This window comes from Biomphalaria glabrata, chromosome 10, assembly GCF_947242115.1.
Source record: "Biomphalaria glabrata chromosome 10, xgBioGlab47.1, whole genome shotgun sequence".
Classification (NCBI taxonomy): domain Eukaryota; kingdom Metazoa; phylum Mollusca; class Gastropoda; family Planorbidae; genus Biomphalaria; species Biomphalaria glabrata.
This window is the reverse complement of record NC_074720.1, coordinates 13888608-13915578: the sequence shown is the minus strand read 5'-3', so window position 1 is coordinate 13915578 and position 26971 is coordinate 13888608. Positions and strand designations below refer to the sequence as shown.

Below are 26971 nucleotides of genomic sequence, written 5' to 3'. Positions count from 1 at the left end.
TATGTGTAGAAACAGACAGAAATAAATCTCTATAAATTATAGATCTAAAAATTAATTATCATAATTTAATAAACATGATATTTTCAACTAGGCTACATATGTATTCTCTCTTTCTTTTTATTTCCCATCCAAGGACCCTCTTCTTTTCATAATTTGGATGTTTGTTTTGTTACACCTTAACATCCCCTCCCTCCCATAGATGCTTATAATTCTTTTCATGACTCTCTCCCCCTTCCCTCCACTGCCTGTATGATAGGTTGTGACACTACACGCTTAATGTATACCTCTCCTCACCACCAGCGCTCGCCTGGCGTGATCACCTGCAGTGGGCATGGTCTCTAGCTTCAAATTAGCAGCCCACACTTTTTCTTTCATTCATAAATGATATATTATATATATCTCTATCTAGGTCACGTTTATGCATTGAAAAAATCATAGATTTATTAATCCCAGTAATATTTCTTATTACGATTTTGCCTTGTGCACTATAGGAGAATAAGTTAAATTCATTATTAATGTTGAAACACCTCCTTTTTTAATTTTATTTAACAGCTTACGGAATAAATGTGATTGAAATGTCTTTCTAAAGATGTTTGGAACCTTTTTTTGATATATCCATCAGCCTACGATCAAACAGGCTAATAAAATAGCCTTAATCCCTTATATGGGTATGAATTGCCGGGGGAGGTTAAAACAATAGCTTTACATACTTGGTTACCGAGAATCTAAAAAACTGCCCTCTGCTTTGGAAAAGTGGAACAAAAATACAGGAACTTATCTAAAATTGGACATGCACTGTCCAGAAACATCGTTTTTAGCTCCAAAGATAAAAACTAATTAATTATAAACAAAAAAAGCGACGTGTTTCTTAAAGGAGAGCTCGATGAGCTGTGCCTAATATAAGAAGCTACTATATTTCCTTCCCACCAGAAAAATATATTTTATCTTAGAAGCATAATGTACCATCAGCAAATATTCTTTCAAGAACTGGTGTATATATGTAGCAACAGGATGAGAAATCCTCACTGGCCAGCAGGTTTAGTTGTAAAGCATTGAGCACTTGTATGAAGTTAGCAGTAGTGTATGAATCAATAAAGGGGAGGGGAAGACCATGATATTGTATCAAGACTTACATAACATTTCATCTTGTTCAGACGAGAATTGCTTGACTCCTTTGCCTGAACAATAGCCTGGTTGGAACAAAAGAAAAGTATGAAATTAAAAAATATGTTAACGTTAAGAAATGTTAACCAAGACTGTTTAACATTTGAAATAAAGAGATTGTTTATAATGTTATGGTATAAATTTAATATAAAATGTACAAAACGCTTACTTTTTAGACAATAAAATATCAACCAATGAAAGGTATAATTTCATTTAACCCATCAATTTGATTTATTATATATTTTGTAGAAGATGGAATCAAATTTAAGGTATTGTCTAAGATCACTAAATGTGCATGTCACTGTTATGTCTTCAGAGATGGCACTAAGCTAAAGCAGTATTCAACATTCAAAATAAAATTAATAGACATATGTAAAGCCATAATATTAATTCAAGAGAAAGGGGGTCTTGATGTAATTATTCAGTAATTAAATATTTCTTTATATTATTCACATTTTCATAGTGTATTACCAATGTCATGATATCTATCAAGGTTCACGGTTGCCAAGGTGTACGACCAAAATATTATTGATAACAAGTTTCATTTCATACTTACATAAAAATTTTAATAGCTGTTTTTTTTTTTTTTTTTTTTTTTTTTTTAAAAATACATTTCATTAATAAAAAAAAATAATATTCAGTCTGTTCCACAGTTGGCAACCATGTGTATGTCAGATAACAATTTAACAATGCATATACTAAAGAATCAAAAGTCAACTAAAGTCTAAATGTTTTGATAGAAGCTAAGGCCAAATACCAATATCCCAACAGAAGATTTAAAAAAAAAATGGGGTGAAAATAATAAATAATACAATCGATCAGACACAAGTCTTCACAAAAGCTGTTTACATTTTCAGAAAACCAAACATGAGAATTTCATTTTCCTTTATTATTTGAGACATGGACTTCAAAAAAATTAAATAACAAAATATTGATGTAATCTTTTATTGATACTTGAATCAAATCAAACTATCAAGAGTTTCACATCAAAGATAATAACATAAGATCTAAATTTTATATTTCTACATTAAATCTTGTTATAGTGATATTAACATAACCCATAAAATCTATTTTAACTTCATTTTTATTATAGTAAGTCTAGGGTTATAAATTACTATTCCAATTATAAGGGATATTATTCAAAGTTTTTTAGGACAGAAAAAAATAATGAAAATATCTCTAGTCTGTCTGTATGTACTTTACTGTATATTCAAATGCCTTTATGTATAACTATGAGTAAAAACAAATGATTCTTTCAAATGTAAAAATTGTTGTATCTTAGACATGTCTTTTTTAAATAGTTATATATAAGCCATAGAAACAGACAACCTTTACATCATCTGCCCAATAGAGGTCTGAAAATGGTACTTTACTTTTTAAAAACTTTATTTCCATTCTAAAGTGTTGAATGCTATGAGGGTTTACTCTATTCACCACTTGCCAAATTAAATCAAATTTCAGTCTATTCCAACTGGCTATACCTGCATTCAAATTAGGTTTTTATTTCAAGCATGCCACTTTTCATTAAGTATTTAGTTAATTAAGCAAGCCAAACTAATAATGTTAATCCAGACAAATAAAGCATAAGCATGTATACAAAATGAAGGAAACATAAAAAGAAATTAAAAGTCCAATCAGGCGACATTAACAATTATATAGTTCAGCCACAACGCCCAACCTCTTGTCTTCCCCCAATTACAAACCACTAACAATTAGAAGTCAAACTCTGAAAAGAAAAACAACTTTATTATTGCAGCGACAATATTCTAAATTCATTTTCAAGTGTCATAGGGAGACCTTACATATTTTGACAACCACTATAAACATGGCATGACGTAAAGAATGCAGTCAACACTAACTTCTGGTTTACAAAGACTAAAGTCATAAAAAAGTTCTCAAGTTTTTTTTTTTTTTTACTACAGATAATTAAAATAATTTTCCTAATGGAACTCCCATTGAATGCCCCATTCCCGTTCCCATTTACATTTATTTTGGCATTATATCTTCTAAATAAAAGAAAATATCAATTTGATTTTTATTCATTGTAATTGTTTATCTGACCCCATTTAAATGTAGAGAAATGACAGAGCAACAAAGTATCATTCCTTGCTCTCTCTTGAAAAAAAAAAAGAAATAAGACTCTAGATCAATCTTTTTGATGCTATTAGGATTAGTTGTTTTTTTTAGACTGCGTCTAAAAGTGGAAATGAAATAAGGCATTTTAAAAATAAGTTGACTTAGAGAAAAAAAGAAAGAATTTGCTTTAAAATATGGAACGTGTGTGCTATTTCTATGTATGCTTTGTATATAGAATGCAGCCTTTTAGGGAAATACCGAAAATAAAATACAAAGTTTTTTTCTGGAATTGTAGTGTTCAGGCTGCAAATCTGTCCAAACCACATCATAGCATAGCAAGAGGTGAAAGAAATCTGTGTATGAATTTTCATGCGAATCCGTTTGGCAAATGCTGAGATCTTTTGATACATATGTCAGTCAGTTAGTGGTATTGTACAAATATAACATAGATAAATATGTCTTCAAAGACATCTAACAAAAGTTTTCTTGAAATGGTGTCCAGTGTCTAGAATAATAAAGAAAACAACTATAACAATTAAATACTATTGAACAAAAATAGGTAACATCTCAACACAAATATGTTACACATGTGTAAACTTCAGATGCGAAGATGAAAACAAATATAATGACTATATAAGCTTCCATATGAACTTCTGTTTTTTTGCTAAACATGCTTTTTTTTAAAAACAGAAACAAGAATGCTAAATTAGCAATGCAATAATTAGAAAATGTTTTCAAGTTCTTTTTTTTTTTAAATATTCTGAAAATATTTTTTTATTTTTGACAGTATTTACTTTTCAGCTTGCACCCACACATAGTCTTCTCTGTAAAGAGTTCAAAGTTAAATGCATATAATTACCTGGGAAAGATGAAAAATGCATTAACAATACAAAACAGACTGGAGACTCTTGTTATTAGCTTTCTCCAAAAAAAACAACAAATACAAACACACATACAAAACATCTCATGTTTAGACTAATCAAAGTAGAGAAATGTAAAAATGTAATGCAACTAGCAAGATAAAGCTATAATAAAGGATCGTCAATGTTGGAAACTAGGTCTGGATTTTGGTAAAAATCACAATGAAAAAATTCAATGAATAATATGAACATTTTTGTATCTGTATTTATTTTTTAAGTTTTAAACTACAATCATCAACTGATTTATAGAATTCATGTTCTTTAGAAACATTACATTAAGAACAGAAATTAAAATTAAAGAAACTTGCTAGTTAAAAAATCATGTGCATTAATAATTAAAATCTAATAGTAAAATGTTAACTTAAAAAACAAACAAATGGTTATAAATTTTATGTGCCAATAATTAAACAGATTATTAAACTGTTAAGGATAAATAGGAGAAAGCAAGAAGAAAATGAGGTCAGTCGCATGCACTGAGCTATCAGGTTAGCTAATAAAATCTTGGATGAGATAGCAGAAAGTCATCAATAGTTTTATTTCATTCTGTTTACATTAGTCGTACAGAGAATGTTTACAGTTGTTTCACAACACTTTAGCCACTTTTTTTGTTTGGGATGCACAAATCTAAAGGCTCCTCTCTCCTCAATTCAAAGAATTTAGAATAACTTACTCCAATATTGCAAAAAATGGACAACTTTCTGACTAAACAAATAAAAGACTCTTGTTTCTAGTCAAGCAACAAAACATGAGATTATCTTCAATGACTTAGATGAAGACTGCAGTTTCAAGTGAATGAGATCCATTAAATTAGCTCTCTCCAAAAAATACAGAGAATATTGAAAAAAAAAAAAGTCCTCAAATAAAAATAGCATACTTATCGAGTTCTCCAGGTTAAGTTCATTGCTACTGCTGCAGCCATCAACCTTGACAGGAGTAATAGTACATGTCTGAGTACATTGCCCATTACAATCAGCAATTCTGTTACGTGAACGAGTCTCAATAATACATTTCTCTTCATTGTTTTCCTTCAAATAGGTTTGGAGTTAAAAAAAAAAAAAGCAAAAGGAAAAAATAAATGCATTATGAAAAACAAAATTAAATGGAAAAAATAGTTGAATGAAAAATTTGATTTTTATAAAAAAAAAGAATATACACTACTAGTAGATTTACAATTTGACACTTCTATCTAAATAGATTTAACTCCACAAATGAGCCTCGCTAAAGTCACTGCTTCAGCTGTCAACTATCAAACTGCTCTTTGAAAAGTCTCAAATTCTGACACCTCAAACAGCCCCTATTACCTCCCCAACCTAGTCGAATTAACATCATATATTGCAAAGCTATGAAGAACCTGCTATTTTTGTCCATCACACAGGCTAGACTCATTAGTAAAAAGCTGTAAAGTTATGGTTAGAACAAGAGGAAGATGAAAACTTACACTTTAAATAGATTCCCAGACATTTAAAAAAATGTGCATACATCTTTTAAAAAATATCAACACTTTATTATGTACACCAAAAAAACTGCTATTTATAGCTTTCCCACCATGTATGAAAATCTCTCCTTTATGAAACAAACTAATAATTACAACTTATGCAGACATTTTTTTAAAGTCAATTTACTGTTTCAAATTGAAAAACACTAATATTGGAAAAGAAGAAGTGGCTTACAGTTTTACATATGACCCTGCTCTCTGTTTCTGATGGTTTCGGTTGACAATTGTTTCCCTGTCCATTGGCTGGAGACTCTTGCGGGGCTGCACTCTGAGCTGCATGATGGTACTTGAGGTAGCACTTCATGGCTCTCACAGCATCTAGAGCTCCTTGGTAACTGGGGTCAGCAGCCAGAGCCTCATGGTAGTGGTGGGTAGCACCAGTATAATTGCGGGTAGCCCAGAGCAAGTGGCCCAAAAAGAAATGAGTAGAGGGCTAGAATAAGCAATAGTGAGATATAACTATACTTAGTGTTATGTTATTTTAACTTTCTCTGCTATTTTTAGTACTATGGGAAATTTATCATAGCTTCTCAAAACTAATGTGTAAACAAGATATTAAGTCTACTATATTATTCTAATTGAGATATATTGTGTGTTTATAGTGTGTGTTCAATCTTTTCATAATTTCAACTTGTTGATTAAAATTAGCTTAATTCATAAAGAATAATTCTGTTACTTCTTCATTTACACAATTATCTTTGGCAACACAGTGAAATTTGGGTCATCAGACATAGTTTCTGAAAATAACTAAACAACCCCACTATTCCATTCTCACAAATTTTTATACAATGTAAAATACTTATTTAATGCTTAAAGCTTAAAGAGTTAATTAGGGCCAAAAAAAATGAGCAACAATGCTTTAGACTTCCACCAATCAATGGTTAACCAAATCAATGGTTAACCATCTCCCAGACTTGCAGGAAACTTAGAACAGAACTTGAACGAAATTCTACCATGTCTAATGCAGTTCATTAAGTAGGTAAAATAATAATACCATGTTTACAAACTTTTTTTTTTGTTTTTTTTAAAACCTCACTGCTAGTGAAAACATTTGACTTAAGAATTTTTGTTACAGTTGAGACACACTAAACCATGACTTCTTATTATGTCCTAAAGTTTGTATGAAAAAAGTCACTGTAATATTCTCACTTCTACATATATTTGTGTTGAATGATGGTTTGTATTCTAACATGTAGTGAACATGTTGTGAGCAATTGTTGGTTGCTCTATTGATAAGTGAATTATATATGCTAACATAATAGCAAAAACAGAGTAAATCATACAAGTTTTTTCACTCACTTCAGCATCGTTAATGTCCAAAGCATCTCTCATGATTATAATGGCATCATCGTAGCGCCCATAACGATATAGGATGTTGGCCAGATTAACCAAAGGAACATCCTTGTACTGCTGGGGACAAAGATATATTGACCTACGGATGCACTCAATGCCATGGTAGTTGTTGCCAATGATCCGCCAGTAGAGGCCAGCCAAATTATACAATATCCACTGGGGACCAATATTCTAGAGTAGAGGAAAGAGAGAAAAAAAATATTTTTGAAATGAACTCCACACTAAGAAGGAAGAAATCAATCTATTACTTTACAATGAGATGACAAGAAAATTTATTTAAAAAGGTGACTTATTTATAAGAGCACATGATTCTGTGTCATTACTTGTAACACTAGATTTAGCAGCTTGAATACAACTATTATTCTCATCAATGAAGAATTAGTCTCAGTATAACCATGTTTCTCATGGTTGCTAGCATAAAGAAAACAACAATCTCAACATGTAAGTAACAATACCTTTGGAACTTGATGGTGCTATAGTAATACATAAAGTGGGAAGCAAGAGATCCTGACTTCAATATAATTCAATTTAATTTTGTATGATTCTAGAATTCTTTAATAAATTTCCCTTTTTCAAATCTCTATGTGCACTGGTCAATGTTTGGTCAATGTTTGTTAGCATTGCCTTGTAAACTTCTTCTTCTTCTTCATCGTTCTCATTGTTATGTTGGAGTGTTCATATGACTAGACCAATACATGAGATGAACTGCGCAGTGGTTTCCAAATCAGGGAGCTCTCCATATAGTTTTCTTTCTATTGGGGTGATTTGGGGCCAATGTCTTATACGGGCCTCTTGGTAGAGAGAGCAGTTTTGGAGGACGTGGTCGGCATTTTCTGGTGATACTCCACATGGGCAGATTTCACTGGTTCCAATTTTGAGCTTCCGGAACATGTGTTGTCGCATTCTGTTGTGTCCGGTCCTGAGTCGAAAGATTAGACGCTGGTCTTGTCGGGATAGCTTATAGTAAGCATCATCTTTCTTGTGATTTGGATGGGAGCTCGTCCATTTCTCATTTATTTTATCTACAATTAATTTCTTCATTTCTTCTGGATAGAGAGCAGAGTTTACTTGTGAGTTTGTTCTCCCACTCTTGGCGAGTGTGTCAGCCTTCTCATTTCCTGCTAGTTGTATGTGAGCTGGTATCCATTGAATGACAGTTTTTTTGCTGTTGTGGTTGAGCTTTGTGAGTGCTGTTCTGAGGTTTTTAATATAAGGGGAATCAGAGTTTTGCAGGCTTTGGAGGGTTGTTTTTGCGTCTGTTAGAAAGACAATCTGACTGTGAGGGGAACTTGGATGATTTGCTAGCATGGTAGCAGCTAGTGCTAGTGCTTCCCTTTCTGCTCTGTGACTGTCAGAGAGCTCTCCAGTTGCAAAGGATTTTTCTAGTTTTCCTCCATCTGGCCATTCGATAAGTATTCCAGCTCCTCCATTTGTGGTGGCTTTATGGGATGAGCCATCCGTGTAAACTCTGATCCACTGATTGCTAGGGTAATTGGTATGTAGAAAACAGTTCACTATTTCCTTGAGCTCTGTTGGTCTGTAATCAGATTTTCTTTTTATGTTTTCAATATGGTCCCTTATAGTAGGAAGAGGGCTTTCGTCCCAGGGTGGAGATTCATTATAGTGTATCGAGGATTCCAGAGTAATTTTTTCAAGTTGGTGTTTCTTTTTTAGGTTTAGAGATTCCTGTATGAAATTGGTCCTTTTGAGACGGTTTTTTGTGCCAGTTTTGTGGATTTTTGTTCTGAGTGGGTGCCTCTCCAAGGTTTCCAATTTTGTGAATTGGGAAAGGATTTTTATTTCTCTTCTTTCATCCAGAGAGATCAGGGCAGCGGTTTCCTCCATAGCTCTTATGGGTGTTGTTTTGATTGCTCCTGTCATTATCCTTAGACCAATATTTTGAACCTTGTCTATTTTTCTAAGGTTGGTTTGGGCTGCTGAGCCCCATGCTGTGGCACCATATTCTAGTACAGGTCTTACATAACTGGTATAGGTCTTTTTCAGGATGTTGTGATTTGCTCCCCAATCTGTGCCAGCTAATTTTTTCAAGAGGGATAGTCTCTGGATGCCTTTACTCTGTGTTTTATCTATTTGGTTTTTCCAGGTTAGTCTCGGGTCATAGGTGACTCCAAGATAAGTAGGGCTGTCATTTTTTTCTAAAGCTTCCTTATCTAATGTTAATTTTATTGTTTGTTGTTTTGTTGACAGTGAGAATATGGTATATGTTGTCTTTTTTGTGTTAATGGACATGCCCCAGTCTTGTAAACTGTACATACACAGTTGTTTAGAAAGTCAAAGGATATGATGATTGATTGATGAACAGATGGGTCAACATTTTTTACGATTTTCATTATTAAATAAAATGTATTGTTTATATTCTTTGGGTATGTGTGTTGGTTCATATGAATGTAGAAGTGTAGTTTCAGATAAGAATCTGAAGTAAAAAATGTGAGAACTCTAGAATGTAGAAATATAGTTTCAAACATTACCTGAGCAATGTTTCTCAGCCTCACTGTGATGCTCAAGTGGAAAGTCATTAGAGGAGACAATTAGGCCAATAGGGAAGCAAAAAAGAACCCCAGTTGAGGTGCCTAAGGACTAAGTCCATTACACTGGATGGAAAAAAGCCCCAACAAACATGTCACAATCCACACACCGATTCTCAAAGGACTGTTTTATGACAGACACCTGCATGGCTGATATGGTACAATGAAGAAATATGAGGGAGTTTCCCTGATGTGCTCTGCCATTGGCCTCACTTCTAATATGGGTGCTTTGGGATATGAGCACTAATTTACATCTGCTTGGATCTTTCCCAGACAGGCAGATGGAGCCAAGTTTCCATAGGCCTGGAGTTCTAAGAGTCATAGACTCAACTCTTATGACAATTAGAAAGTAGATAGTTAGTAAAACAAAATAATTAAGAAAAATTAAATATAAGTACCTGCTTTAATGCTGTAAGTATTCTTTGACCCACTTCCTCTTCAGTAACAGCTCCATCATTGACAAGACTCAATAAAATCTGATGAAAATAGAGAGAAAGAACAACAGTTTATTTCAGTTCTACGGATACTATTCCAATTTGAATGATTTTAGAAATTTCTTTGCAAACTTTATTTTTAAAAAATAGAACATTTATTATGAAACAATTGATTTTGTTTTATCACTTTGCTTTTTATTTTCTCCTTGCAGTGTCCCCTTTAGGACAGCCTATGTCAACTACTGAAAAAAAAAGGGTTGGTCAAAACAAAGTTTCCTTATCATTTAACGCCAGCCTGCTATACATATTATCAATGAGGTATTCATAACTATCAGTAATTAGTACGGAATACTGTGCTGGTGACCTTATTTTGGTGGAAATGGATACTTGACATTGTCGAATCTCTTTAGGACCATTGCACTCACCAATAGAAGTGTATAACAGAAATCATATAATTGTATATAGCTTAATGTAGGAAAATGTATAGTTTAAAAGTCAGAAACCAAAAAAAAAACAACAAAAAAAACAAGCAGAATATTAAAAAAATCCTTTTAAAAAAAAAACAAAGCTCATCTAAGGGAAAGAACCTCACACTTCAATTATGTAGAAATAATTTTCCTTATTTGATATCACACAAAATAATTGAGAACCAATAATTAATCGATTAATTGTTTGACTTTTTTAAATCGATTCATGTTTCCTTAGACACAATAAATAATTGTTTAAAGTTTCAACTTGATCCGAGAATGGGTGGTTGTTTATTAATATTAATATTTATTGTGTATTATTTGTGCTCTATTGGATATTAAAGTATTGTTTGTTATTCAGGGATCTGAAGTTGAATTATATTTAGCATTAATTGTTTTTTATTGTAATTATTAAGTAAACCTCTAATGAGCCAAGCAAGCAATAAAAAGGAACCCAACAAATACTAAAGAATTAATTTCCCTTGTTGGAATCAAACAAAATAATAAATTACCAGTAGTTAATTTACTAATTGTTTTTTTTTAATTGATTCATGTCTTGTCTATGCCAATGAATAATTGTGAAAAGTTTCAACTTGATCTGAGAATTGGTGTGGGAGAAATAACGTGTACAAACTTTTTACCAGACAGATAGATAAACAGACACTGGAATATATTTCTTGACTTCCTTGTTTACATGAATACATTTACAAAAATCTAAGATAACTCACGTCTCCCATCATACTCTGTAAACCATCTAAACGTACCTCTCTCATCGACAGGTCATTATACTTCAGGGGTATCCTTGACCTCTCAGCATAGCTGACAGACTTAAGGTGGTCATACACTGTCGGGTTACCTTCAGCTAGCTCCATTAGTGGGACACACACAGGCGGGTACCAGGGCAGAGGATGTTCCCCACCTGGCTCAAGACCCTGAGCTGAAGTCAGAAGTTCTTTGACTCTGAGGAAAGTATGCAGTACAAATTAGCTTTTCTTTTGAACAAATGAGTTCTAATTCTAATTTTGAGATGCTTTTAAGAAAAAAAGTCTCAAGTAAGCAAATAATTTGTTCTTGCTGAGCCTTACTACTAAGTTTGGTATAAGATTTACTAGGGATGACAGAAAAAAAAAAGTTTGATTGTTATCAATTCTAATTCTTTAGCACTTTTTAAAACAAGAATATATTTAATATATACATGGATCCAGACCAGATAATTTGAATTTGCATAAACCACTTAATTTTACTTCTCTTCCTTTTCAGTTTGTTTTCTTCTTTGTCTTTTTGCCCTATTCCTAATAATCTGAATAAAACTTTAACAGTTTTACATGTGCTTCAAGCTTTATGCACCCAGTCATGACAAGCCATGAGTAAATCCTTCAACAAAATGCTATTGATGAAATTCTAATGTTGCATTTTGTCTGTATTTGGTATTTTATAACATATACAGGCACAAACTGGCTTTGTATGGATGGGTGTGCCTACTGACAAAAAATGGCTGACTGAAACCTCTCCTATCCTTCCTTTTTCAATTTCCTTTTAGTCCATATTCTTTGAAAATACACATCTTTTACAATGGAAATTAGAATAGCATTGCTAAATATCTGTGACAAAAAAAAATGCCAGAGGAAGCTGGTTCAATATTATGGCTAACACTTTGAAAACAATATTGAAAAAACTCCACAGTATTTTCATTTACTTTAAGGCAGTCAATTATATTGACCAATAAAGCAAAATTTGTTTACATTTTTCTTTTGATTTACTCAACTTACTCAAAACCTTTGTTTTCTGGAGATAGATAAATTGTTGTAAGATTTCTGGGGTCAGGAACTTTTTTAACCATTGAATCACATTCATCTTTACGAGGCCAGTTTGGCTGAAGATGTGCATCTGTATCTGATGGCTGTGAAAAAAAAAAATGTGTTAAATTTTCATTCGTTCACATTTTTAAAACATTTGTATCTACTTCTAAACAATTTCGATGAAATCCTCTAAATGTCTTTGTTGTCCAAATGAGTGTTAGACCAAGAATACAAAGTGCTCTACCTTATGTTTCTTGTACTTGGAGTAAATTGGTGCTCTCACTGGCTGACCATAGTCTGGACTTTTAGGGTTAACAGTTGATTCTACCAGTTTTTCTGATTTGTTCTGATGCAAATATTTTAACACTAATATTATAAAATCATTAGAAATTATCCATTAAACCAAAACATAAAAAATGAATTCTAAACTTTTTTTTTTCTGATTTACCTTAAAGCAAACAAAACTCTACAAAAATTATGAAAGTAATTTAATGGACATTTTAGTTTTCTTATTGACTTTAAAAATGTATTAATACTGAAATGATTTTTTCTAATGTTATGTACAATGGAAATTAAGAATTTTAAAGCTTTCTCTAATTATGGCTTTTGCAAATCTCATTTAAAAACAAATACTGGAGACTAACCTTTTCTTTAGCTTTATCTTCTGACTCATCCAGGAAAGCAAAATTGAAGTCCAGAGTGGGTGAGCGCCTGGACCAGGTACAGAGGAGTACTTGCTTCCCTTCTTTGTCTACCATCCTGCAGAACTCACCTGTAAAATGGGCAGACCCTACATCCTGAATGGACTTTTATACTAGAGACGCCCACAAGTTTTAACATAAAATGTCCAGACAAAGTGAGTATGTATGGCAATCATAAAATGGATTTGAAAAGAAAGCTGTACAAATAAATGTTCAAACTAGGGCTAAATGACCTCTCATAAAGTTTTAGCCAACTAGTGTGTTCATATTCTCTACATAACATGAGTTCTCATGGCTACTTTAGAAGTCTGTTCAGATAGATTCTCAGTCTAGAGTAAACTTTTTTTATGCTATATATACACGGTGAACTTATACATTTATCATACACAAGATACAAGGAGAAAGCAAACATGAGCAGGACAGTTATCCCACCAAAGATGTACAGTCAAACCTTGTTATACTATATACTGATTACAACATGACATCAAGCAGTTTTAAAGGGCATTTAACTTGGGGAATGATCTAAATCGTTTATCAATTTATCAATTGGTAGTTAAAAGTGGTAATTTGGTGCACTGTCTATTTAGCACTCAGCTTTCAAGACTTGTTTTTTACTATAACAAGGTTTGATCCTATACATGAAAGAAAGTACGCTATATCTACAACTGCCGCAACCATTTTTAAAGAAGTTCTAATTGAATCTTGGGTGTTAAGAAACAGAAGTCAAGCAAACCATCAACAAAGCTGTAGAATGAAGGTGTTGGGGATAGAACATATGAACAGTTGCAAAAAGGTTAAGATGAAGCGATAATAAAATGTAATTACTGCATTGGACTTCTCCTAACTTTAAAAGATAAATTTATAAAACAGAACTTCCATGCCAAATAGTGACAAGCAAATGAACTAAGTCAATGGTAACATACCCATCTCTGATGTTTTTTCCCTCAACTTCAACTGCTCATAGGCATAATGCTGGGAGACCTTCGCCTCGTGTGGAACCTGCTCGGCTAAAAGCTTATCACTTTGAGTTTGGAAAAGGTCATGTTTTCTCTGATAATCTTTCAAATCTTTTAAAGTTCTCTGCAGAGATCTGCAAGCAGGAATCAGAAAATATTTCTTTAGAAAAGTACCATATAGTATTCCTTATTTAACTCAGAGATAAATTATTGGCTAGGGAACAAACATTATAAAAACAACAACAACAACCCAGAATAGTCAATGCAGGGAAAAACATAAGCTAATTCAACTAAGCTTTTCAACAAAAATTAAGTCATTACCTATGCTGTGCTTCAAGAGCCAATTCCAATTTGGAATGACACAGCACTGCATGACGTCTCTTGGCTGCTGCTTCAAAGTCTGGCTGAATTTTTAAAGTGTTTTCAAAGCAAATGATAGATTTATTATACTCTCCTAGAACCTACAGAATAAAACAATAAAAACAAAACATAAACATAAAATTTCTATAACATATGCAGGACCAAACTTGAAAATAAAATTTTTACACTTTATTTTGACCACATATTATGCAAATTCAAACAGGGCATAGCAGGCGGCAATACTTTTCAAAAGATAGAATCAAGTCCAGAGACACATAAGCTGATAAAACAGTTAGGGGTGATACCAACAACATTGTTGAAGCCATTAGCACATACAATGTATTAATAGGCACATTTGTGTCACTGGCTACAAGATGCACTTTTAATAATAATTAATAAATAATTTTAAATGGCATACATCAATGATATACAACCATTTCTATAAACCCATATGTTAGTTGCATTGAGAACAAAAGAATATTTCCCATAGGTTTAATATATTTTGAACAAGAACCAATAACACTGGAGACCTTTTAGAAATGATACCACAGTTTTAAAGTCTTCATCTGGATACAGGTAGTTCTCATTAAGATTTAACCAACCCTAATTTATAATTAGACTTTCAAAAAAAAAGTGTGAAACCCTTATGAATCATAATACCAAGTATGCTGGACTTTGCAATAGAATGGTTAACTATGTAGGTGCAAGAAAATAAAACAGTTAAATTGTTACGATTAAACAGCATCTGAGGATGTAAATGTACACGACAGTTGAGCAAGCCATTTTTGATACTGCTAACTCTCTATAAGTGGAAAGAAAAGATAATGATCTGCTCACTGCATAAATATTTCCTAAGGTGAAATGATTCACATTCAGCTCTTTAGACATCTCCAAAGCTGCATGCACTAGTATGGCTGCTTCACTTGAGAATCTGGCTCTATGAAGAATGTTGGCCAAACTGATGAGAGCCACATCTTTCTGCAATCTACATAAAAAAATATTGAAATGTATTTAGGCTTAGGAATTGATACAAAATAAATGTGGCTTATTGTATTGTCATGGTGGCTGAGTGGTTCAGTGCTTGGCTTCCAAACCCAGGGGTCTTGGGTTCAAATTTTGGTGAAGACTGGAATTTTAAATTTTCTGGAGTCCAACCAACTTTAATGGGCACCTGACATTAGTTGGGGAAAGTAAAGGTAGTTAGTCATTGTGCTGGCCACATGACACACTTATTAACCATCGAACATAGAAACAGATGACCTTTACATATTCTGCCCTAGATATTGCAAGGGGTACTTTACTCTTTTTTTATTGAATAAATTCTGAACTACATGTTCCTGCTTTCATTTGTTTATGATTCAGTACAGAATAAGCCTAGAACACATCCAAGGCTTTCTGAAGGTTATGCAGACAGACCTAATCTAAGGTGAGAATTGAAGAGACTGGGTGAATTTTAGATGACTGCTCTTTGTGTTTGTAATATATATTGTAATATTCTATGTAAGTAACTAAGTGAGCTCTACTGCATATCTTTTATGGGTTATATGTTTTTATAGAATATTATAGAAATGTATTATTATTTTAATTTTATTGTTTCAAGTATGCGAGTTGTAATCATGAAGACATGGATTTTTTAAAATAAGATTTAATATTTTTGTTTATTTTGGTAATATATTTGATTCCAGACTAAAGAGAACATTACAAGAGACAATTACTAGGAACTCTGTTATAATAAGTTTAATTTGACAAACTATCAAGTTATATAGAGTTTAACAACAGTGGGAAACAAGAAACAAGCTTATGCTAAGTGTAATTGTGTCCATTAGTTTGGATCAGTCTTGTAATTAAATTTGTAATAGATCTAGACTAACAATAATAAATCTGTGCAATTAGTAATATTTCTCAATGGGCTATGATCCTATCACTAGTCTGGACCTGAGATGAACTCCTATTGAAAAATCAGAGCAGGAAGGACTAGTCCTCCTGTAGTGCTCTGGCAAGAAACTTAGCCGTCCGGCGTAGTGCCTCATAGCTACCATACAAGTCGAGTGACTGCACAGGCAAGTCCCCCCTTAGCTCGCGGAGCTGGGGACACTCGTACAAGACATGCGACACTGTTTCGACGCTCTCTCCACAGTGACAGCATCGGGAGTCAAAGTTAGTGCGGAATCGGGCAAAGTATGCCCCAATAGGACAGTGTTCCGTCCTGCACTGCGCAATTATTGACTGCTCTGACCTCCTCAGTCGCCACCATGGATCGTCGCGATCTGGGTGACGCATGCGCTGCCAGACACCACGTGCTCTGTCGCTAGTCTGGACCAGTTGGGAAGGGTGAGGGGGAGAAAGAAGGTGGTATCTGGGGGAAGGTTACCTAAACAGCTATTAAAATGTTTTTTTTTGTAAGACTTGAATTCAGACTTGAGGGCTCAAGCCTCCTCAAGCCAATTGTTTTGTTTTACATGTTTCGGATGTTCCTTCAGAGTAAGATAATTTACTTCCTAGTCCAAATCTCCTGCAGGATGATGGGGGATGGGGCTGGGCATTTGTGCCAATGAAGTGCTTATAAAAATAGAGCATTTCATACTTATCTATTGTTAGTTTCAAACTTTTTAAAGTGACACTGTAATTCTCTACACAAAGTATAAATGGACTATTCAAATTATACCGCCACATCTGTAAAATACTATTTCTTTCCCTTGCTCGATACCAAACAAAATAAGTAAGTACCAATAATTAATAAACTAGATTGGATGTGGGAGAAATAACATGCACAAATATTGTACCAGACAGACAGAGTGAGTTAATATAAGCTTTGTAAAAAAAAACATATCTTTGCCTTGATCAATAATTTACAGCAGCAACACACTATTGATTTTCTGCTGGAGCCAGCTGACATAAATATGTTTTCAATAATCTATAAGAAAGCTATTACAGTAAAATAAAACAATAGAGGGCTGAGATGATTGTCGACAACTCTTCAATATCTTTAGAGTAGTTCAATAGAGATAATTTCATTAAAAGAAATAACAAGAGACAAGAAAGAGTACAGATGATATTCTTTGAACTCTGTATACTGAAGAGAAGTAAACCTTAAAACTGGTTTGGTCATCTACCCCATGCTTAAAAATTGTCAAAGGGCAAATGATGGAGAATTTGTACTTATCTGACAGAATACTGACTATAAAGTTGTATATTCATAACATAAAGATATAATCTAACAAAATATCCAGGCTTGTAGTCTTCAGTAGTTACTTGATGGTTGGCTAATGGTGAAATTTTCTTAATCCATACCTTGTAAAAGTAAGCTACCGTTGTCAGACCTTAAGATCTCTGGGGGGCAGATGAATTAAAGCTCATGTTTCTAAGGTAATCAAGGGTGTCACACAACAAATCAACTGCCTTTACTTTCCCAATATATATCAGGTACCCATTAGAGTCAGGTGAATTAAGGGGTCTAACAAAAATCTTGAATTTTAAAACCCCAGTCTTCACAGGGATTCAAACTTAAGACCTCTTGGTTCAGAAGCCACTTGAACAACCATGCCCCACCTACCAGGTAAAGTTTTAGGTCAAGTGTATTTACCTGGGTGAATGATGCAATGCTCGTCTGATACACTCAACAGCTTGATAAGGGTTTCCCTTTATTCTCCAATAAAATGCTGCCATGTTGTACAATATCCAAGATGTTTTGTTCTGTCAAGACATGGAAATGTTAGTGTTAACTTTGAACAGCTTTTTGAAATCTTAACAAGATGGCAAGGTGAAGTTCTATTACACACAGACAAACTTGTAAGAGACCCAAGCTGAAGTATCATACCCATTACAGTGCATTAAATATAAACTCAAACCTCACACAATGAGGTTTAATCTTAATTCAGCTATTTTTATCATTATCAGACTAAGTAAAATAGTAGGAGAAAAATTTATTTTTTTTTAATTTTTTCATAACCATTTTAGGCTTGTGAATATTTTTTTATCCCATAAAGCTCTTGAATAACAAGCCTTTTCAATTTGCTTTTTAAAAACAATTATTTATACATGCAAGCACATTATACATGCTTTTAAAAACAAGAGAGTTAACTTTTGCAGGAGTATAAAAAGCCTTAGCAATTATTTTGAGCATGATGACTCAACAGTGAAACTGATTTTTTAATAATGTCCGAATTTGATATACAAATGTGCAGCATAACATTAACTGCCTTTTCACTTTGTTCTACAAATGGTCTAAATGTGTCTGCATAAAATAAGCATACTTAATTTTTAAAGAAAAGGTTTAAGCTGTCAATAACTAAAGGTAGTGTCAACATCTAATTTGAACATTTTGAAGGTGATGGTGAAACTGAATTTTTAATAGTGCTTTTAGTTTTAGACATCTAACAGCAACGCAAATAGAAAGACAAGCAAAAAAAAAAAATAAAATTCATTCTTAGTCGCCTATAATGAGATAAGAAGCTACCTTGGTTAGAGCCTCATAAACTAGATGTCCATAATCATCCACATTCTCTTTGTGAGTGATGGCATTCTTCAACCCTAACTCTGGGGTGCCAGACAAATTATGCCTTGCCTTCATGCCCTGTGAACCAATCAAAATCACTAGAATTACATTATATCAGCTGTTTTATTGATAGGTCTGGAAATCACTTGCTCTTGACCTGTATGGATTCATATACTCACTACTTGTTAACTCAGGGCTTTATACATTGCTTTTAAAGAGAGAATTAGAGCCTCAAAGTTCACTCAAAGAGAGCTTAATGATGAAAATAATAAACTTTATCACCTTTCTCCCAGTCCAAACTACTACTATTTCATCTTCTTGTGTCTACATCATTTTAAATGAAGGAAGGTAATTAAACATTTTAAAAGATAATCTGACAAGTTCAACCAATCTGAAATGTCCAGGCTAGTTATTACAATCTGCTCCAGTGATAAAAAAAAAAAAAACAATATATATAACTGAATTATTCAACCTATTTCTCCTATTGCCTATAATTAGAAGGATAGGTTCACTTAGATGTACTATCATAAGCACTTGATTCTGCAAAGCTCACTAGAAAGACTCCTTGCAATAGTGAAACATTACAAAAAATAAATAGAATGAGAAATTATACACCATTGAATTTATAAAGAAGGAAAGGGTTTAAATAAAAAAAACACTTTCTTTTATTTTACTTATTTAAGAAGAAAGAACAATTATGCTATCTTTGCTTTGAGATACTTGATAATATTGTTACGTATTTCTGATTTTCTGGCTAAATGTACTAGGCACACAAATAAAAGAAACACTGCAAAGAACTTGACGACTCAACTTTCAGCTTTAAATAACTTTATTGAATTATAACTATAACAATTCGTCACTGTAACATGTAGCGTATACGTCTTACATCGACTGTATCGACTGTAACGGCTCAAGTCCACTCTCTTCTACTGTCTCGCACAGTAGAGAACAGTATCGACGACTGTACTGACCCTTTTCACATGAACATCTCTGGTTTATAAAGAGTCCCTAATCGCTTGTCTATTGTTGCAAAAACACTGCTAGTACCCTCTGGAACAACATGGGAGGAAACATCACATCCTGTTGTTGTTTATACATGTCGATTCCAGAGGATGCCTGCTGCAGTGTCATCTCGCCGAGGTCACACGTAGTGACCTCTAACTGTCACTGTTCATTTGTCACAATGCCCCCCTTCGTAAATCTGTTCGTCCTCTGGAACAACACGTGAGGCACGTCCCATCCTGTCTTTGTTTACATGCATAGATTCCAGATAACACTCGGTGCTCTGTGTCATCTCGCCGGGGTCACACATAGTGACCTCTACCTGTCACTGTTCATTCGTAACACTGCCCCCTTCTTAGATCTGTTCGTCCCGAACAGATTCTATTTCACCACGGTACTGATGGAGTCGGTCAACGTGGACAACCTTCAGCTTGGACCGTGGACTTTTCTGTATCCGGTAGACCACGTCGTTTATTCTTTTTACGACACGGTATGGACCTTCCCAGTCTCTTTGGAGTTTCGGGGATCTGCCTTTTCGTCTCTGTGGGTTATAGAGCCACACTAGATCATTCTCATGGAACCCCGACGTATTGGCCCGTTTGTCATACCTCGTTTTCATCAGGTCACTGTTGGTCTTGATGTTTCTGCGGGCCAATACATGAGCATTCTCCAATCGTCTTCGGAGATTGGTGACATATTCAGTTGAAGACACTGGCGTATCTCTCGGAATCCCAAATAACAGGTCACATGGTAGACGAAGCTCACGACCAAATAACATCTTCGCTGGGGTATATCCTGTGGTGCTATGAACGGATCCTCTGTATGACATGAGGAACATGGGGATATGGCTGTCCCAGTCGTCTTGTCGGTCATCAGTAACCTTAGACAGATGTTGTTCTAGGGTTCTGTTGAATCGCTCCACCATCCCATCAGATTGCGGATGGAGAGCTGTCGTGTGAGTCTTTTCGATGCCAAGTGTCTTGCACATCTCCTGGAAAACTTTGGACTTGAAGTTCCTGCCCTGGTCAGAGTGCAACTCATTAGGTACACCAAAGCGACTGATCCAGTTATCCACGAGTGTTTCGGCCACTGTGATAGCTTCTTGATTTGGTATGGCATAAGCTTCTGGCCATTTGCTGAAATAGTCCATGACTACCAAGATGTATTTGTTTCCTTTCTTGGTTTCAGGAAATGGGCCTGCTACATCTATTGCGATCCTCTCGAATGGAACACCAACATTATACTGTTGCAAAAGACCCCTAGTTTTGCGTCGAGGGCCTTTTGCTGCCGCACATATGTCGCACCTTCGACACCATTCCTCTACATCCTCTCTATATCTGAACCAGTAGAACCGCTGACGAACCTTTTCCAGAGTCTTATTGACACCAAGATGAGATCCGCTAGCGCCATTATGCATCTCTTTCAGTACTTCAGCAACTCTCACCTTCGGTAACATCAGCTGAAGGCGATTGGATGTTCCATCAGCAGATTCCCAAACTCTTTTGATGACACCATTGACTAACGTCAGCGAGTCCCACTGAGCCCAGTACGCCTTGGTGGCTACCCCCTTCTCAGAGATGTCTTTCCAATCTGGCCGTTGTCCATCTTCTTTCCATAGAAGAATGGGAGCCAGATCTTCATCTTGCATTTGGTCCTCTCGAATCCTTTTATCACACCAGGGTCCGGAAACATCTACTCCGAGCCGAAGACAATTGACAGCTACCTCCTTTTCTTCAGCCCTCTTGCAGTGCTTACATTCTGCTTTGCAGGGTCGTCGAGACAGTGCATCAGCATTTTGGTGAATTTGCCCTTTTCGGTGCTTAGTTTCAAATTCATAGGTTTGAAGACGTTCGATCCACCTTGCCACCTGACCTTCAGGGCTCTTAAACGAAAGCAACCATTGCAGAGCTGCGTGATCTGACCTTAAGATAAATTTCTGCCCGTATAGGTACTTGTGGAAATGTTTTATTGCATCCACAGCAGCCAGCAATTCACGTCTCGTCACACAGTAGTTCCTTTCAGCTCTCGATAGGCTTCGACTGAAGTATGCGATGACTCGTTCAGTTTCATCCACCTTTTGGGACAAGACTGCGCCTATTCCAGTGTTGCTTGCATCTGTGTCGAGTATGAATGTCTTCCCTGGAATGGGGTAGGCCAATACTGGTGATGAGGATAGTGTGTTTTTCAGCCTCTCGAAAGCTTCTTGACATTCAGATGTCCAAATAAATGGCCTCTTTTGCTCTGTCAGTTGATGAAGGACCTTACAGATGTTTGAGAAATTTGGCACGAAACGTCGGTAGTATGTACAGAGTCCCAAGAAACTTCTCAGCTCATGGATATTACTTGGCGTAGGCCATCGTTTCACTGCCTCAACTTTGTCAGGGTCAGTGCTGACTCCGTCATTTGACACAATGTGACCAAGGTACTTAACGTTTTTCCTGAATAAGGAACACTTCTTTGGGCTGAGTCTCATTCCCGCACTTCTTATCCGTTGAAATACTTCCTTCAGATTTGCAAGGTGCTCTTCAAAAGTTTTGCCAATGACAATAATGTCATCAAGGTAAACAAGGCATGTAGTCCAATGAAGTCCTCGTAAAACCCTCTCCATCAATCGTTCAAAGGTGGCTGGTGCGTTGCAGAGACCGAATGGCATCACAGTAAATTGCCAGAGGCCATTGCCAGCAGAGAAGGCGGTTTTCTCTCTATCATTGGGATGCATTTCAACTTGCCAATACCCACTCTTTAGGTCGAGAGTAGAAAATACCTGGGACCCTGCAAGCGTGTCCAAAGTATCGTCGATTCTAGGAAGTGGATAACTATCTTTATGTGTGACTTCATTCAGAGCTCTGTAATCTACACAAAATCGCAAAGATCCATCCTTCTTCTTTACTAAGACAATAGGCGAACACCAAGGACTATTTGAGGGCTCAATGATTCCTTGCTGCGTCATGCCCTCTATCATGTCCATAGCTTCTTGTTGCTTTGCTAGCGGCAAGCGACGTGGTGGCTGTCGAATCGGTCTGGTGTTTCCAGTGTCTATTCGATGTTGTACCATGTTTGTCCGTCCGCAGTCTGTTTCATCAGATGGCAGAATATCTTCAAACTCAATGATCAACTGTTCCGCTTTGCTGAACTGCTCATCTGATAAATTCACTTTCATTTCTGTCAGGAGCTTGGTAATTTGTGGATTGAAAGGTTTGGTGGAATTAACGATCGTGATATCATTATTACAGTTTCTTATCAGGTCAAGAGTATTACATATTGCGATGGGGCTGTCTTTCTCTAGATGTCTCTCCTGTAGGCCGAGGTTCATGATTCTGACGGGCACCTTTTGATCTTTTCCGACAAGGACCAATGTTTTTCCTACTGCCATTCCGCTGTTGTCATTTTCAATGCCTTCCACTATCGCCGTCATCGTTGCAGTTTGACCATGCTCTAACTTTCCCCAGATAATTGCTTCAGACTGAGCTGGCAAACTTGTATCTTCTGTTAAAAGGATTCTTCTTATTTGACCATTCTCTTCATCTTCATCCCCGAGCAAGGGAATCTCAACATCACCACATTTCAAAGTACCACCTCCGATGTTCAGAGAGAATTCACATTTCTGCATAAAATCGAGCCCAATAATACAGTCATCCGTAATGTTAGCGATCAGAAATTCATGTATAAATGACTGATGCCCGAGCTCAAAGTTTATATTTGTCAGTCCATGTATAGGCATCATCTCTCCACTGGCCGTCTTCAAGGAGTAAGAGTTCACTCTCTTGATTTCGTTCTTTTTGACAATGTCTGGACGAATGACTGAACGTGAGGCACCAGTATCTAGAAGAAAACGGTAATTTCGAGATCCAATTCTACCATTGATGTACAGACTTTTATTCTTCCCTAACACAGCGACTGGAATTATAGTTGCAGGGGCTGTCATGTTCTTGATCGCCGATTTTTGCCCCATAAAACCGGCGAAAGTTAGTTTCCCTGGTAGACATGAGCACCTGACCTTGCATCTGTCTCCGGTCTGTGCTGATACTCTGTTTGTCGGGGAAATCTTCTCGTGCAGTTCCTTTGTAGATGGCCAGGTTCTCCACAATTCCAACAACGTACACTGGTTCTATTCTGTCCTTCTTGCTTCTTATTTGGTCTGCGTTCTTCTAGCACTTCAGTTACCCTTCTGAGAAGTTGTGTAAGATCTTCTTCTTGGACTTCCAGCATACGCCCATGATGGATATTCTTAGAGGCGTCTTTGGCGGCTTCATAGGAGAGGGCGTAGACCAGAGCTTCGCTGGATTTGCGCTTACCACTGATTCTTATTGCCTTCTTCAGTTCTGGATCTCGAATAGCATCAATGAATGCATCAGTGATAATGATGTCCAGAAAGTCTTGTGCTGCTGTTGGATATGCCAAATGAGCAAGACGTTCTATGTCCGCCTCTAGCTCTTGCAAGGTTTCACCGGAGCGTTGTTGTCGGGTTTTCAACTGAACTCTATAAACTTCTTGTAAATGTTCGTCTCCGTAACGGAGCTCCATAGCCTTAACAATGGCAGCGTAATCTTGTTGATTTGTTATTGACTGAAGCAGTTCTGCTGCCTTCCCTCTTAAAGCTAACACCAGAGCAGTCGCTTTCTCTTCTTCAGTGTTCCAGTTATTAACCTTGGCCGCTGCCTCAAACTGTCTTTTGTAAACAGTCCATGAGATGGATCCATCAAACACAGGCGGCTTTATCTTCCCAGAGATTTCGGGCACTAATGTTTTTGTTCTAGTACCCCGTTCCTTACTCAGTTGTTCTTGGACATGAGTCCTTATCTCTTCCATTTCTTTTTCCACAGTGTTGACTCTCTGGTCAATCTTCTCGTTCATAGAGCTCATCAGTTCATTTACGTTTTCATTCATGGCGTTTATTTTCTTGAGGCTCTCCTTCATTAAGTCCATCTGGCCCTGCATGTTACTCAGGACCTCTGTCATATCTGGGTTTAATTCAAATATGTATTCATCTGGATCTTGATCTTCCTCAATAAGGGCCTGTCTTAGGCGTTCTGTTAGTGTTTCTTTGTTACCATTGAGCTGCAGACCTCTCTCACGAAGTTCTTGCCTTAATTCTTTGACCAACAGCTGGTTAAGTAGTTTCCTCGAAGACATTTCAGCCAGAAAACATCCCACTTCTGACACCAATTGTTACGTATTTCTGATTTTCTGGCTAAATGTACTAGGCACACAAATAAAAGAAACACTGCAAAGAACTTGACGACTCAACTTTCAGCTTTAAATAACTTTATTGAATTATAACTATAACAATTCGTCACTGTAACATGTAGCGTATACGTCTTACATCGACTGTATCGACTGTAACGGCTCAAGTCCACTCTCTTCTACTGTCTCGCACAGTAGAGAACAGTATCGACGACTGTACTGACCCTTTTCACATGAACATCTCTGGTTTATAAAGAGTCCCTAATCGCTTGTCTATTGTTGCAAAAACACTGCTAGTACCCTCTGGAACAACATGGGAGGAAACATCACATCCTGTTGTTGTTTATACATGTCGATTCCAGAGGATGCCTGCTGCAGTGTCATCTCGCCGAGGTCACACGTAGTGACCTCTAACTGTCACTGTTCATTTGTCACAATGCCCCCCTTCGTAAATCTGTTCGTCCTCTGGAACAACACGTGAGGCACGTCCCATCCTGTCTTTGTTTACATGCATAGATTCCAGATAACACTCGGTGCTCTGTGTCATCTCGCCGGGGTCACACATAGTGACCTCTACCTGTCACTGTTCATTCGTAACACTATAAACAAAACCATAGCTCTTATACTAGAATAATAAAAAAGATAAAACATAAAGTAAAGACAGTACCTCTAAATGTTCAAAGGCATGAATGCTGAAGTCTAAATCTGTAAATACTGAACACTCTGGGGATTTGGGACTAGCAATAGGTGGTGCATTGATATCAATGTGCTCCTCTGGCCTGAAAATATGAATAATATCTTAAGTAGGCCGTGCATTTTCTGACAAATCTAGATTCTATTTCATCTAACTTAGCAGTCCACTCATACATCAGCATTATCATTTTCTGCTAACTGACCACAATTTTGCTTAACACATTATGTACCTAATTCCTTTATTCTCTAAAGGCAATACAGTGCTGATATACAGGTCAAATTCTGGTAGAGGTTTCCCTGCTTCTATACAATCTGGATTGGTCTTGTAGAACTTTTGTTCCAGTCCTTTGCAAATGTAAATACAATATACAGTTTGAAATTATACACTACTATATACAAAGTGGAAATAAAGAACTAATTGTATCATTAAATAGTTTTTTTTAAGCAATAAAAACATTTTCCTAAACAATGTGCATTAAGTTTTAATTTTGTTTTGTTGGTCATTTTTATTACATTTTAGAAAGAAACCTTTTCTTTTACCCAATTAAAAATGAGAAACATTTTAAAAATATTTATAAGTGTTCAATTCAATTTATACAATAACTATGTCACAAAATCAAAGAGATTATGATTATTTTAGCACAAAACAACACAATGAATCTCCACTGTGGGACCAAAGCTCTCTTCCTTCTATAAGAGACCATATTGAAAATATAACCAGATACATTCCAAAAGAGCACAAGGAAATAGTGAACTATTTTCCACAAACTCATTACCCTAACAATCAGTGGATCAGAATTTACACAGATGGTTCATCTCATAAAGCCACCACAAATGAAGGAGCTGGAATACTCATCGAATGGCCCAATAGAGAAAAACTAGAAAAATCCATTGCAACTGGAGAGCTCTCTGACAGCCACAGAACAGAAAGAGAAGCACTATAACTAGCAGCTAACATGCTAGTAAACCACCCAAGTACCCCGCAGTCAGATTATCATAATGAGCTAGAAGGAAATGAGAAGGCTGACACACTTGCCAAGCATGGGAGAACAAACACACAACTGAACATTGCACTCTATCCAGAAGAAATGAAGAAACTAATAGTGAATAGAATAAACGAGAAATGGACAAGAGTTATCCAAATCACAAGAAAGATGATGCCTATTATAAGCTATCCCGACAAGATCAATGTCTAATATTTCACCTCAGAACTGGAACACAAGAGAATGAGACAAGATATGTTCCTGAAGCTAAAAATTGAAACTAGCAAAAATCTGCCCATGTGGAGTGTCCCCAGATCATGTCCTTCAAAACTGCATTCCAAAC

At 35.7% G+C, this 26971-nt stretch overlaps 1 protein-coding gene across 3 annotated transcripts in view; it reads right to left on the bottom strand.

Annotated features, from left to right (window-relative positions):
- Positions 1–26971, bottom strand: part of LOC106057965 (tetratricopeptide repeat protein 17-like) — a 54160-nt gene that overhangs the window by 18954 nt on the left and 8235 nt on the right. For 2 of the 3 annotated variants that reach the window (XM_056044072.1, XM_056044075.1), the window contains exons 3-19: positions 25876–25990; positions 25620–25731; positions 18728–18844; positions 17855–17964; positions 15109–15256; positions 14233–14372; positions 13879–14045; positions 12899–13026; positions 12499–12600; positions 12225–12355; positions 11220–11415; positions 9953–10030; positions 6955–7179; positions 5831–6088; positions 5035–5185; positions 4035–4064; positions 1134–1190 (exon numbers count right to left, since the gene is read on the bottom strand). In XM_056044072.1, the coding sequence (XP_055900047.1) occupies positions 1134–1190; positions 4035–4064; positions 5035–5185; positions 5831–6088; positions 6955–7179; positions 9953–10030; positions 11220–11415; positions 12225–12355; positions 12499–12600; positions 12899–13026; positions 13879–14045; positions 14233–14372; positions 15109–15256; positions 17855–17964; positions 18728–18844; positions 25620–25731; positions 25876–25990 (2265 nt within the window). The remainder of the gene's footprint in view (positions 1–1133; positions 1191–4034; positions 4065–5034; positions 5186–5830; positions 6089–6954; positions 7180–9952; positions 10031–11219; positions 11416–12224; positions 12356–12498; positions 12601–12898; positions 13027–13878; positions 14046–14232; positions 14373–15108; positions 15257–17854; positions 17965–18727; positions 18845–25619; positions 25732–25875; positions 25991–26971) is intronic. The other variant, XM_056044074.1, reaches the window with a different exon arrangement.